General features: G+C 43.1%; 1 protein-coding gene across 3 annotated transcripts in view; it reads left to right on the forward strand.

Annotated features, from left to right (window-relative positions):
* pcbp4 (poly(rC) binding protein 4) overlaps window positions 1-13,480 on the forward strand; it is a 150,909-nt gene that overhangs the window by 87,732 nt on the left and 49,697 nt on the right. For all 3 annotated transcript variants that reach the window (XM_083771702.1, XM_083771704.1, XM_083771703.1), the window contains exons 3-4: window positions 316-339; window positions 2,742-2,774. In XM_083771702.1, coding sequence (XP_083627828.1) covers window positions 316-339; window positions 2,742-2,774 — 57 coding nt within the window. The remainder of the gene's footprint in view (window positions 1-315; window positions 340-2,741; window positions 2,775-13,480) is intronic.

The following is a 13,480-nucleotide window of genomic DNA, read 5'->3' on the forward strand; positions in this document are numbered from 1 at the left end:
TCTTTGTCAGTCTCTGTCTCATTAGAGCGCTACATAGTGTAACTCCATTTAGTCTGTCTGTGTCTGTGTCAGTCTCTGTCTCATGTGAGCGCTACATAGTGTAACTCCATTCAGTCTGTCTGTGTCTGTGTCAGTCTCTGTCTCATGTGAGCGCTACATAGTGTAACTCCATTCAGTCTGTCTGTGTCTGTGTCAGTCTCTGTCTCATGTGAGCGCTACATAGTGTAACTCCATTCAGTCTGTCTGTGTCTGTGTCAGTCTCTGTCTCATTAGAGCGCTACATAGTGTAACTCCCTGTTTGTGTTCGCTCCACAGGAAGTAGGAAGCATCATCGGCAAGGTGAGCTGCTGCCCCTATCTTCTTCTTTTGTGGTTTTAGGCATGCCGAGAATAATATATTCTATTCTATTATTACATTGTCTTGATATCACTGTCCTGGAAATGTACAGTATGAGCGGCCTGGTGTGGTTAAGTCAGCTATAACGTGGCCACGGGGTATAAGCAGTGTTGGGCAATATTACTTAGGAGAGTAATATGTTTACTTTACTTATTACTCCTTAGAAAAAGTAATAATATTACATTTCTTATTACTTGGAATCAAGAGTAATATAGTTACATATTACTTTATATTACTTTTCAACCGGGCCTTTTACAACTGAATCCAATTCATTGGAATAAGAAGTTTCCAATCAGCCAAACTGAATAATTGCAGGATATAAAACAAAAATAGTCAACAGTCTCTCATCAGTTTTCTCTCATCAGTTTTCTGCTGCATATTCCACATTCCACAACATCAACAATCTGAACTGCACACACATGGCTGCAGCATCTCAAAACTGACAGTATATTGTATACATAAATAACAAACAATAAACAGTCTCTGACCTTTTTGAGGCAGGTCTTATTCCCTAACTTGAGTAAACTAAAGACCTGGAGGCGTGATCAATGCTCTTTGGCCACTCAGAATAGCCAAATGGCATTGATCACGCCTCCAGGTCTTTAGTTTACTCAAGTTAGGGAATAAGACCTGCTACTTAAGACACGCAAAATACAGCCCATAGTCTCCATTTAATGTCCCTGCGGATCAAATCTAGTCTATTTTGCCTGCATGGGTGTGTATGATTCAGTATGGCTGTGCCATACTGAATCTATCCATGTGACAAATCTTTTAACTAAGCTTCTGATTTAGGTTGGATTTAATGGGGATAAGACAAGTGGCTACCGATTTATAAATGTACTATTAAATGTGTAATCCTAATCCAATATGTAAACCAATGTGTAAACATAATATACATGTAAACCATAACAGCCCTAGTACTAGCAGCAGCATTTAATAAATTATTTACTCAGATTTTATTCCCATTTCACAGTTAAATATTATTAACGTTCCATGTTTAAACCATATACATTATAAATCACTAACCGTGTTTAAACCATGTATTAGAAAACCCCTGAACATCTTTTTCAAGTATTTTCGAAAACAGGCGTGCTAACCCGTTCCAACTGTAATCCTCCAATATATAACGACCTCTAATGTAAATCTGCCATGAAATATGATGTGATAATAATAATAATAAGGAAGTGTGACATTTCTAGTTAGGCCGTGTCAATCCAATCTCTGGCTACTTAGAATGTGCTGTAGATGCCAGTCAATTCCATAGGGATATATTAAAGATCCCCCACTTGACTATTCTTGCTGTTTTATTAAGTGTGTTAACAAGGCCTCCCTTTCCCACTAAACACCCAGTAAAACCTGCACATTCCCTACAGAAGCCATTCCCAACCATGTGGGCCGCGACAATATTGCAAGTGGGCCGCAAATAACTGGCACAACACAACGATTTGAATGATAATGTCATGATGAAAATGTCAATAATATTGTATTTGTTTTAAATGAAAAATGCGTTTTAATTATCATACAGATTAATAACTTATATAGTATATGTTAGTTGCATTGACCTAGAACACAATCGATCTTTAAAATAAACATGCATTGAAAATGCTGAGACAGCAGAGCAGAACTGAAGGCCACTCTACTGTACATCAGGCTTGTGTGACAGGAGCAGCCATTAAACAGTCAATTTCCATGTGTTTACATATCATGGGGTGGGTTTTATGTGGCACGTCTGATGTCTCACATCGGAATAGCTTTGGTATGGCCATGTTATATTACCTGTATATAGGCTATCGCAGCTTAAGGGGCATTAATGCAAAGTTGCCCACGAAAGTTATACAGTCTTGTATAAGGGAGCTGCCCAGTACAGACACATTTTTCTACAATTGGTCATTTGTAGATCACCTGTTTTCTACTGACGCCTGCAAACACAAACCAATTTCAAGATATACAGTAGATAATAAGGGCAAGCAAAACAAATAAAACATACGTCATATTGGACAATTATGTAATCTTGGGCAATTACTACATTTATAATTCAATGTGGACAATGACTGCCATCATTCTGGGACAACGTTAAGTGTATTAAATGTTAGTCTCAACTGGCGTCAGTGTTAGCAGCTCACAATGAATGAGTAGCCGGGCCTTGCAGTGGCTCGCTGAAGTGCACTTGAAAGAGACACAGAGAAGAATGTCAGGAAGGCCTTCAGCTAAATGCCAAAAATGTAATGATACTTAATTCAGAATGGAGGCACACATTGTTGAATTTGTTGTACAGCCGTGTCATTGACTGTAGTGCACTTGTCAGTGATGTGAGTCTGAGCTCTGTGTTGCGTGTCTGTCCACAGAAAGGAGAAACGGTGAAGAGAATACGAGAAGAGGTAAGATGTGCATCCTTCAATCTTTGCATAGTAATCCCACATCATCACATTTCACTTAATTCACTACCCAATACTTTTATATTGAATATTACAACACAATATTGAATATTACAACACAATATATTCCTGTAATGCTGTTCTGGTTTTTCCATAGCCTTGTCAGAACATGTATAGACTACCGTGTAGCCTAATTTGTACCAACATTAAAGACACTGGGCTGTATTTTGCGTGTCTTAAGTAACAAGTCTTATTACTTAACTTAAGACCTGGAGGCGTGATCAATGCCATTTGGCTATTCTGAGTGGCCAAAGAGCATTGACCACGCCTCCAGGTCTTAAGTTAAGTAATAAGGCCTGGTACTGTACTTAAGACACGCAAAATACAGCCCACTGCTTCTAACCTTAAAATTATAGTTCTCTCTCTTTTGTCCATGGTTATGATACTAAGATGACAATAACACGTGGGAGTAAATTATGAGTTCTCAAATTCAATGCCTGTGTAACTGAACAACTGAGGCATGTTGTGGACTGTGTGGAGAGGTTATTGGCATTTGAAAGTGACTCGCCATAAGAAATAATTAGCCCTTCTTTGTTTTTCCCTGTAATGAAGAGGCACTAACATTACCAGTCTTCGTGTAGTTGTCACGGTGACTCGGTCCTCCTTGTGCATGTTCAGCGACAGGCCTCTGCAAATGAACTGAACACTTACTCCAGATCGAAATTACTGCACAATGTGCTGTGTCAAATACCCCTACCTTTAGTTTCTGATTTAAAACATTAAATGTAAGGGAAACTACTATCCCAAAGCTTTAGCATAGCTTCACTCCATGAAGCTGAAAGAGCTATTACAGTCTTCTTGGCGTTTGTATGCTCATACCGACGAGGTTGATCTGTCTTTGGTTGACTCAAAATGACCGTAAGCCTCTGCTTAAGGACCATTTATACTCAATGTTAAACATAGTTAAGGCATTCAAATTATTTCAATTACAGTTGTAAGTTAAGTCTACAGTAAAAGGGTGTAAGTGGTTTACCCTACAGCCCAAACCCATGTCCTAACATTAAACCACAAACCATTTATCCTAAACCATTTTGGGTGGGAACCCCTTTTAGTGTTAGCATTATGTTATGCTTTAGCTATTGAAAAATAGCAGATCTACAAGCTCATAGCACGCCACCGAGTGGCGCGCTACGAGCTTGTAGGTCTGATATATTTTTTAAATCGATGTAGAAGACATTTTTAGAATCTGATCTCAGGTCAAAATGGTTTAACCATAGATGGTTTGTATTTTGTCTGTGTCAACATGGCCAAAGGGTGCCCTCATCAGCACCAGCATGTGGAGCTCAGCTTTTTCAAAGACATGCAACCAGAGAACACAATACCACATGGACGACTTGTGTACAGTATGCATACTTAAACATGTTATCGTTAGAACTTTAGACCATGTCTGCCTGAGGACAGGAAAACAACAGCAATTGCATTGCATATTGGATTGCTGGAGGCAGGGGGCACTATCTCTCTGTGAACGCGCACATTCTCTATGTGCATGAATCTGCCCTGGTTCTTAAGAAGCATAACAAGGATGCATGCTTTCAGAGCAGAGAATCAGGGAGTCCCTCCCAGTGGCATCGTAATGATCATCATCCCGATGATCATCATCCCAGAGAGATAAATTAAAAGCGGGGAAGCGGAGAGAGAGAGACAGGTGGATAAAGTGGGAAAAGGGGATAAAGGATGAGAGAGAAGACCGGGTGCTAGAATGAGTGGAGAGAGATGAAGGGAGACATGATGAGGAGGGCTAGAGATAGAGTGGGGAGGGGAGTGGGGACTATGTAAGAGAGAGAAGAGGGGTGTGTGTGTGGGTGGGTGGGTGGGTGGGTGTGTGTGTGTGTGTGTGTGTGTGTGTGTGTGTGTGTGTGTGTGTGTGTGGGGGGGGGGGGGGGGGGCATGAGAAACAGGGGCAGACAGAGTTATGCCTGAGTATAGTCGTCGTACAAGCTCAGTGCAGTGTTGCGCTTGTATGTCGCCATTTACATTTCAACTTGACTGATGAAGGCACAGTATTATTAAATGGCTGTTGCAGGGCTATACTGTATCGTGACCAATATACACAATTGATGGCAGACATTAAAACACCTAGGCTGCTTAATACAAATGTGATCACTGCAGCTTCATCTAATCTCTGAAACAGAGTGATTTCTGAAAAGATGGAGAACAGCAATTAGAAAGCAAAACTTAAATTAAAGCACAACCCCCAGAGATATCAGTATTCATGCCCAAGCGAGCCTTTGGCCTGCCTGGTGACTGATTTGTCCTGCAGCTACTCCAACTCACTGGCTGCTGTCATTAGTGGACAGGTAATGTGCAGGTGGGTGGGAATGTTTTGTTTCAGTGCTTGCCTGCCTGTGAAACAAGTTGTCCTGTAGCATCATTTATTTCATATGCAGATGAAAGTAGGAACACAAAGATGTGGCCCTACTCGGTAGATCTGGTTGGCACACATGGTACCAACAAGTATATAATCTGTAAGACGAGGGAGAATAGTGGATTTGTACACATTCCTGGGAGGGTAAACTCAGTAGGAAATTGGACTGATTGGACTATACACTGGACTTCTCTTCTAGAAGGAACAGAGAAGTGTGTTCTCTCTGAGGTGGCTCAAGTCGTGTAACAGACTGTTACACATGCTTACCGGTTTGTATAGTAGCAGTGTGCTCTTTTTTAGTGCGCTGGGATAGGGGGGTGGGGTAGGGGGGCAGCAAAGACTGGGATGCTGACAGGTTGAATAAGCTGGTGAGGAAGGCCACCTCTGTCTGTGGTGGATGTCGACGTGGACAGTGTGCTGTGGAGGAGGTGTTGGCAGAGAGGAGGAGGAGGATGCGGGGGAAGCGTAACACCATCTGTGATAATGGAGGAAAGATTGCAGAGCAGCACCTTAGAATGGCTTCGTAGTCCCGTGGAAACCTTGTACAGTATGTGTACAAAACTGTTCCTTTTTAGGATCCCGAGGCACTGCACCAGTGTGAAGCCCTGTTGAAATGTTCCACCGTCCTACAATGGATGTATAAACTACGCTTTTAAAATGACGGTAAACACTTTAGTTTCTTCAATATTAGTGGCAAAGTGAGTTTAATGTGGTTTAATGCAATGAGATAGGACTTTTCTGTTTGGATGTATGGGCTATCAAGGCCAGGAAGTAGTTTTTTTGCCACTCAGTAGGCGTCTCCACATAACTTCCAGGTATGATGATGATGATGTCACGCGCATACCCTAGTCTAGACTCTATAGAATAGAAGACTAGTCTCCAGAGCTGAAAATCGCTAGCCTGTGCACTACAGCTCAGGATGCAAAAGTTTCCATAACAATAACTTCACAAAAACACAGAACATTTTAGTCCCTCGAGAATGTATTAGAACATGTCAACAAGCACTGAAAGATAGTGAGAAAGAATCACAGGGAATAGACAGCAGGGACACAAAGAATGAGAGATAAGAGAGAGTGAGGAACAATGAGAGAGTGAGGGACAAATTGGGGATGAGGGACAATAAATGGTAAATGGTGCATTTATATAGCGCCTTTATCCAAGGCGCTTTACATAGATTGTGCATTACATTCACCCATTCATACACCGATCGCGGCGGAAGCCATGCAAGGTACCAACCAGCACATCGGGAGCAATTTGGGGTTCAGTGTCTTGCCCAAGGACACTTCGACATGTAGACAGGAGGAGCCGGGATTCGAACCGCCGACCCATGGATCATTGGACGACCTGCTCTACCTCTTGAGCCACAGTCGCCCCATGAGATATTGACAGACGTGAATATCTCAATTAGCTCTCACTTCATCCCAGCAAGAGAGAAAGAAGGAGACCTGGGGCTCCATTTTCGTCACCGCTAAACCCCTTATCCCTAAACTTCTTTGCCTTTTTTACTACTATGAAAAACATTTTTGAATTGTTAAAATGGCCAGTCTACAAGCTCACAATGTGTCAATCTAGATTGGCTAGTTGAACTATCAAAATAGTAAAAAAAGGCAAAGAAGTTTAGGGATAAGGGGTTTAGCGGTGACGAAAATGGAGCCCCTGGTGTGCTAGACTAGAGTGACAGATAAAAAGAGCAATTCATTAAGTGTAAGATGTAATAGGAGACCAAGTGACCTTTTCCTCAGACAATATACCGGCATAATAAGAAATTGTTATTGTTGTTAAAATGTAAAAGATTGGGCTCTAGACTCAAGGCTTACCAAAGATAGAGCCTGAATACATTTAGGAATTTACGTCTTTTATAGACTGTGGTGTCTTTGTTAATGGCATGGTAAAACAAGTAAGCATTACGAACAGCAGTCCATCCTTGAGCCAAAGAGTTCTTATCAGAGACAAATCGCTCTCCCTCTCTGAGCCATTTGCAAGCGTTGTATCATAAAATTCTGTAAATTCACACCCAGCAACACTACTTCCCCAGCTAGATCCTGCATGTCACTCTATTTTGCTTCGGGGAAATGTCCACTCGAGATGAACATTTTCAATTTGCACAGTTACACGTATAATATTAGCTCTATTCACGCCGCTTTGTACATGTATGTGAAATGTCGCTCTATGTCATGTCTTTACCTCGGTTGGATATTGAATAGCGTCACACTTAATAATTTGCCTCATGTTCAGCCTGAACACCAGCATTTTTGGAAAAACAAAGTTGACAATGAATGTTGTCTGAATGTCACATACGGTGAAATAAGCGTTACTTGCTGAAGGGAGTTCTATTTACTTTTTTTTTATTATTATTATCCCCACCAGGCCAGAACGGCCAAAGGCGAGGAATTATGTTTTTGACCCTGTGAGTCTGTCTGTCTGAACCGACGGACAGACGGACGGACAGACAGATGGATGGACTGAGCACACCCTTCTCGTCGTATTTTTTTACTGTACATTTTCCGTCAAGTCTGGCCTCAGAGTTCTTGGTCCATGTATACTGCCTTTGGACGCAGTTCTCTCCTTCAGTTCATGTCCTTCAACTAAACTGTAGCGAAGTCATTCTCAACCTGGAGTCCGTCCCCCCAAGTGGGGGACGTAGGAGTATAAGACCTTGACTGTTATTTCCAAACCTATCCAAACCTTTAAACGGGTCACACACAATCATAACTTGCTTCAACCTGCCATTCCTAGTTCAGATGCCAGGTTTTCCTCATGTTTTCCTCGTCATTATATTGTCAAAAATAGAAAACAAAATCACAATATATGAAGAAAAAAAACTTTAAGCGCCTCCAACGTGATTTGATCCCAGGAGATTGGGGTTGAAAGTCTAATGATTAGCGAGGCATACCGCCGAGTCTGGTGCGCAAATGGGGTTCCGTGCTGTATTTCATTGTGACTTCACCCCGTGACAGCACATAGAATCACCCATAGAATGACTGATAACAGCCTGGCAGGCTAGTAGGGACCTACTGGGACCATGCCGCAGTGGTTCCCAAACTTTTTCATGTCAAGGACCCCCGAATTGACACTAATTAGCCCGCGGACCCCCATTTCAAAAGAGAAGAGTTTCACGGCTCTAGCAGTGACTCTCAACCCGTTTAATTTCAAGGACCGTTTGACATGCATGGAGTAATTGGAGTTACAGACCCATAAGGGTCCATTTGGTTCCAAACTATCATTTAGCTGGGGACCCCCTGGAACTCCCTCAAGGACCCCTGGGGGTCCCCGGACCCCACTTTGGGAACCACTGCCATACAGTAGCTTAAAAGCACACACAAATTGCTTTTAAACCATGTACTTAGTCGACAAGGGTTGGGGGGGAGGCTTTATACTGCTAGGTCCGCTCCTTTCCCCCCCTCTACTCCTACATGGATGCTAGGGTTTACATGGATGCTAGGGTTTATGTAGTTAAAAAGACTAAGCACCAGCATGCACGCACAGGCCGGCAGCACATTAACCTCACCTCTCATATAAGATGCAATGGAAGAGTTCTAACTGCTCTCACGTGTAAAATAATGCACCATCAAACTTTCAGATGTGTTGAGGTGTGGAGGAAGAATGATTATTATGATTATTTTTATTGTGATCTCTCACTCTTGAAATATATAATCCATTGGTTTCTGTTGTGTGTGAACAATAATTTAATAGCAATTCAAAGCAGTTGTCCTCAAAACCACACCTACATTCGCTGTCATAAGAACGGAGGGTGCGCTCATGATCACAGCAGCAGAGCCTGTTTGTTCATGGATGCCAGTCCAATGGCGGCTCTCCTACATAGACTTCTATTGAGAATGGGGACAACAAATATTAAACTTTATACTTTATTTTAGATTGTTTTGTAGTAATCGTACAACATAAACATTACAGACTGTATAATTACTGTATAATATTTTTTTAAGTTTTCTACTGTGTGTGTGTGTGTGTGTGTGTGTGTGTGTGTGTGTGTGTGTGTGTGTGTGTGTGTGTGTGTGTGTGTGTGTGTGTGTGTGTGTGTGTGTGTGTGTGTGTGTGCTACAGCTCCGCCCTCTGGTGGCGGGCGGGTGGTGTCACAGCGGGACAGACAGACACACAGACACACATACATGATCTGCAGGGTCTCATAGTTAGTGCTCAGTGCGTTCGCAAAAACAGTTGGCATGTTGCACGCATGCTTAAAATTGCTCTTATTTGCGCCGCCCTCATTGAAAACAATGTATTTCAATTCAAACTCCAGCTTGTCTCCCTTTCAGGCTGCATAAACAGAGCTTGAGCGCTCGGTTTCTGCCCCCTCAATATTGTAATTCTTCTATTAGATGGCTCTGCTGCAGCCCATCAAGTATAATTTATGCTTTCGTCACGCGATGGTGTCGCGCACGCAGACCTCTACGCTCACAACAGTCGCATCCGCGATGCGATTTGAGCTTGTATATCAGCTGTTCTCTGCGCGCAGTACTGTTGCAAAATGAAGTAAAAATGTCTCATAGGGTGCACCTCACTAGCCAACACACAAGAGGAGGTTGAATGAACTGAAACCAGTGCAACCCAAAACAACATGTTTGAGATCTGTTGGGAATTGATTACATGAGACAGTGACCCGTGCAGGAATATTACTACTCCTGCACTACTCCAGGTTTGTACTATTGACTGTGACATTGCATATTCCCAGTCTATCTCATTATATCGCTAGAGCTGTGTGTCTCCTGCACGAAAAAATACATCTAGTGCTACTCAGTTTTGTTCACATTTTATTTATGTCTCTTGATTGATGTTTAAAGATCCTATCTGTAAAGTCTCTGTGGAGTAGAAAAATATGGAAAGGACAGTGAGAGAAACCCAAATAGAAAGCCATTTTTATTTGCCCACACAAAGAGGAGCATTCCCTCTTTAGTCTTTTTTTGTTTGGTCAATACTTCATAAAAACTGAACCTTTTCCGCCTTCTCAGTTGTTCTAAACTAGATGCCTGTCTTGCTTTCATTACAGATTTACAGTAATAAATGTATCAACATCAGGAAAGTAATTTTGTCATGAATTTAGTCATTTAGTTGCAACTATCGAGAATTTTCTTATATTAGCAAGTATAGCGCTAACTTTTTTGATTCATCAAATTATTGAGAAGCATGTTTTTGAGCGGTGCTAAAAGCTCCAACACATGACTATGTGTCTATTAGTCCATCAACTGTCTCCATGCCACATTCCCCTCATTTATAGCCTACAGTATTATAGTCTATTAGTCTATTTATGTGGGACATCATCATCATGATAAAAGGCATGATAAAAGGCACTTCACATGGGTGTGACTTCTTATATCCACGAAATGGACATGATTAATTAACATGTATTTCATGAAATTCCAGGTGGCCAGGGACGCTTTTAACGTATTTTTGAGCTTTGCATTAATTAATAATCAGCTGGCTCATATTTACCGTAAAGCAGGGCTCAAGGTTGCTAGGCACCCATGTGCTTACTGTGTTCTGCCCGTAGCAAGATGGCGGCCCCGCACACAATGCTGGGGCTCGCCGGTCTTTATAGCCGTTTATCACGGAATTACGGCTCAGATTGAACTGGATTGAACAACGCACCAATTTTAGCAGCTCAATACTCAATCCTGGTTACAGCACGTTAAAATACTTCTAAAAACCATAAACTACCACATTGACTAGTCTGATTGACCACCTTGTTCTATATGCTGCACATCAGTGTTGTGCAAAATACAGACAATAGCAGACCTACAGTACAACCTCACAACGTGTAGATAACCCCCCCCCCCGCCCCCATTGATTATTTAATTAACATGTATAATGTTCTATATAATCATTTAGACTGCTTAGTTTGATTAACTGTTATATCCCTAAGTCACTACAACAGACTGTTCTTCCATAATGTGTCTAAGAAGACATCTCCTTTACTGAGTGAAGGGATGCTCTCCCTGTGTGTGACATTCAGACAATCAGAATTCTGTGAAAAGAAATCCTCCTCTGCCATTTCCTCATTGTCGACCTCAACTTGTTCTGTCACACATCCAGAGCGAGGTGATTCCACCTCCTCCTGTCTGCTCTCTCATTACTTGTATATGGAGGAGTCTTCAACTCCTCTGGCTCGCCGGCTGGGGAACGCGCACAGTGCACTCGCTTCCTCTGCACACTTCCTCTGCACACTACGGGGGATCCACTATAGTCTAGTCTCCACGGTTACATCAGAACCTCAGCCTGTGCCTCTCATTAGAAGCGTCAGGGCCAGGTGAATAATTTGGCCCAGTCTCATTATCAGAGCGTTGGGGGTTCCTGTCTGCTGGCTGATATCTCTGTACTCATTACAGTTCATGGTCTCAGCACTAGCACTGTGCCGCGTGTAGCATCAGTCTCTACTGCTGTATTCCAGACAGTGTTGATTTTGTCAACTATACAACTATGACGAACAAAATGTTTGCCGACTGCCTTTTTTCACTGACGGAAAAAATAAATCACACCAGTGTGAAGTGAGCATCTCATTGCGTCCTCACTTTTCCGTCTTTGCTCAGCCAATCAAATCATCGCTATGGGGTGCTCAGCCAATGAAATCATCTCTATGGGGTACACACAAACACACAAAGCCGTGGGCATAGGGGGGGCTAGCGCCCCTCAAAAACTATAAGCGATGATGACTAAATCTGAGACAAAATATATTGACAATTTCATCAACAAGTAAAAACAAGACTAAAATCTTAGGGGGGGAAGAGATCCAGTACAACTAAAATAATATAGCTGCAAGCAGCAATAAGATGGAGCCAAGCTATAAAGTTGGAGACTGGAGATGACGTCACTTTTTTTCTTTCGGTGATTGGCTGAAGTGGTTGTCTGCCAACGCTGTATCCCGCAGCCAACCGTGCATTAGCAGGGTTCAGACTCCACACAGATGAATGGAAATGCGATTTCAAGGTGGAGGGGTTATCTCCGATGTCATTCATCAGGAGTGGATCATATTATTCATACAGTCATATAATTGGGAGATCTAAAGGATTTGACGAATCACTGTGAGCCCTTTGGGCATGGCCCCTAACAAGTCATTAGTCAGCACTATAGAAAGAGAAGAGTGGAGAGGGTAGGAAGGAGAGATGGATGGATGTGGGAAAACAGAGTGTGATAGAGGGAGAGATAGATGAGCCTGGAGAAAGATACGATTGAAAAAAAAGGAAAAGAAACAGAGGGATCCATACAGTGGATGAATTAATGCAGGGCGGGAGGTACGAGAGACAGTGAAGGATGGAGTGATAGGCATACTGTGTAGAGATACAGTCTTGATAGAGAGGCGGGTGTGTGGAGACAGAGAAATCTGTCTGTCTGTCTGTCTGTCTGTCTGTCTGTCTGTCTGTCTGTCTGTCTGTCTGTCTGTCTGTCTGTCAGTATCTAGCAGTCTAATCGGTCTCGGTTGAATAATATAAATAATGTAATTGTGAGTGTATTATTGATTTCATCACAGCAGGTCACTTTTCCTTTCTCTCCTCTCCTTGCCTCTTCTGTTCTCTCCTCTCCAACCCTCTCCTCCCCTCCTCTTCTCTCCTCTCCTCTCCCCTCCCATCCTCTCCTCTCCCATCCTGTCCCCTCTCCTCTTCTCCTCTCCTCTCCTCTCCCATCCTCTCCTCTCCTCTCCTTGCTTGTCCTCCCGGTCAAGTAATTTCCTCCTCCTCTATTGTTTCCTCTCCTCACTTCATCTCCTCTCCTCTTCTGTCCCCTCGTCTGGCCTCCTCAAAACCTTCATTACGACTGCCCTCCTGCTTTCCCTCACCTCCCTTTCCCCCTCTCCTCTCCTCTGCTCTCCTCTCCTCACCAGTCCCCCCTCCTCTCTCCTCATCTCATCACAGGTGAATCTCTCTCTCTCTCTCTCAGTGGACGAGGAAGCACTGCGGCGTGAATGACTCTCCTCGTACATCCCTCCACCACCACTAATGTGTTCTCTCTCTTCTTCCTCCCCCTCTCCCTCCATCTCTCCCCTCTCCCTCCATCTCTCCCCTCCCTACACCTCCCCTCCTCCAACCTGTCCGTGCATTGTAAACCCATCCCCCCACCCCTCCCTAAATTCCTTCCTCCCTTCCTGGCCTTCGTTTTACCCTTCCCTCCCTCAAATCCCTCCCTGTGTCCCTTCCCTCCCCTCCGCTCCCTTTTCCGCCTCCCCATTACCTCCCCCCTCCCTATCTCCCTCTTTCTCTGTCTGTCTGTCTGTCTGTCTGTCTGTCTGTCTGTCTGTCTGTCTGTCTGTCTGTCTGTCTGTCTGTCTGTCTGTCTG

Source organism: Protomyctophum parallelum, assembly GCF_964188405.1.
Source record: "Protomyctophum parallelum genome assembly, chromosome: 8".
In the NCBI taxonomy this organism is placed as follows: Eukaryota; Metazoa; Chordata; class Actinopteri; order Myctophiformes; family Myctophidae; genus Protomyctophum; species Protomyctophum parallelum.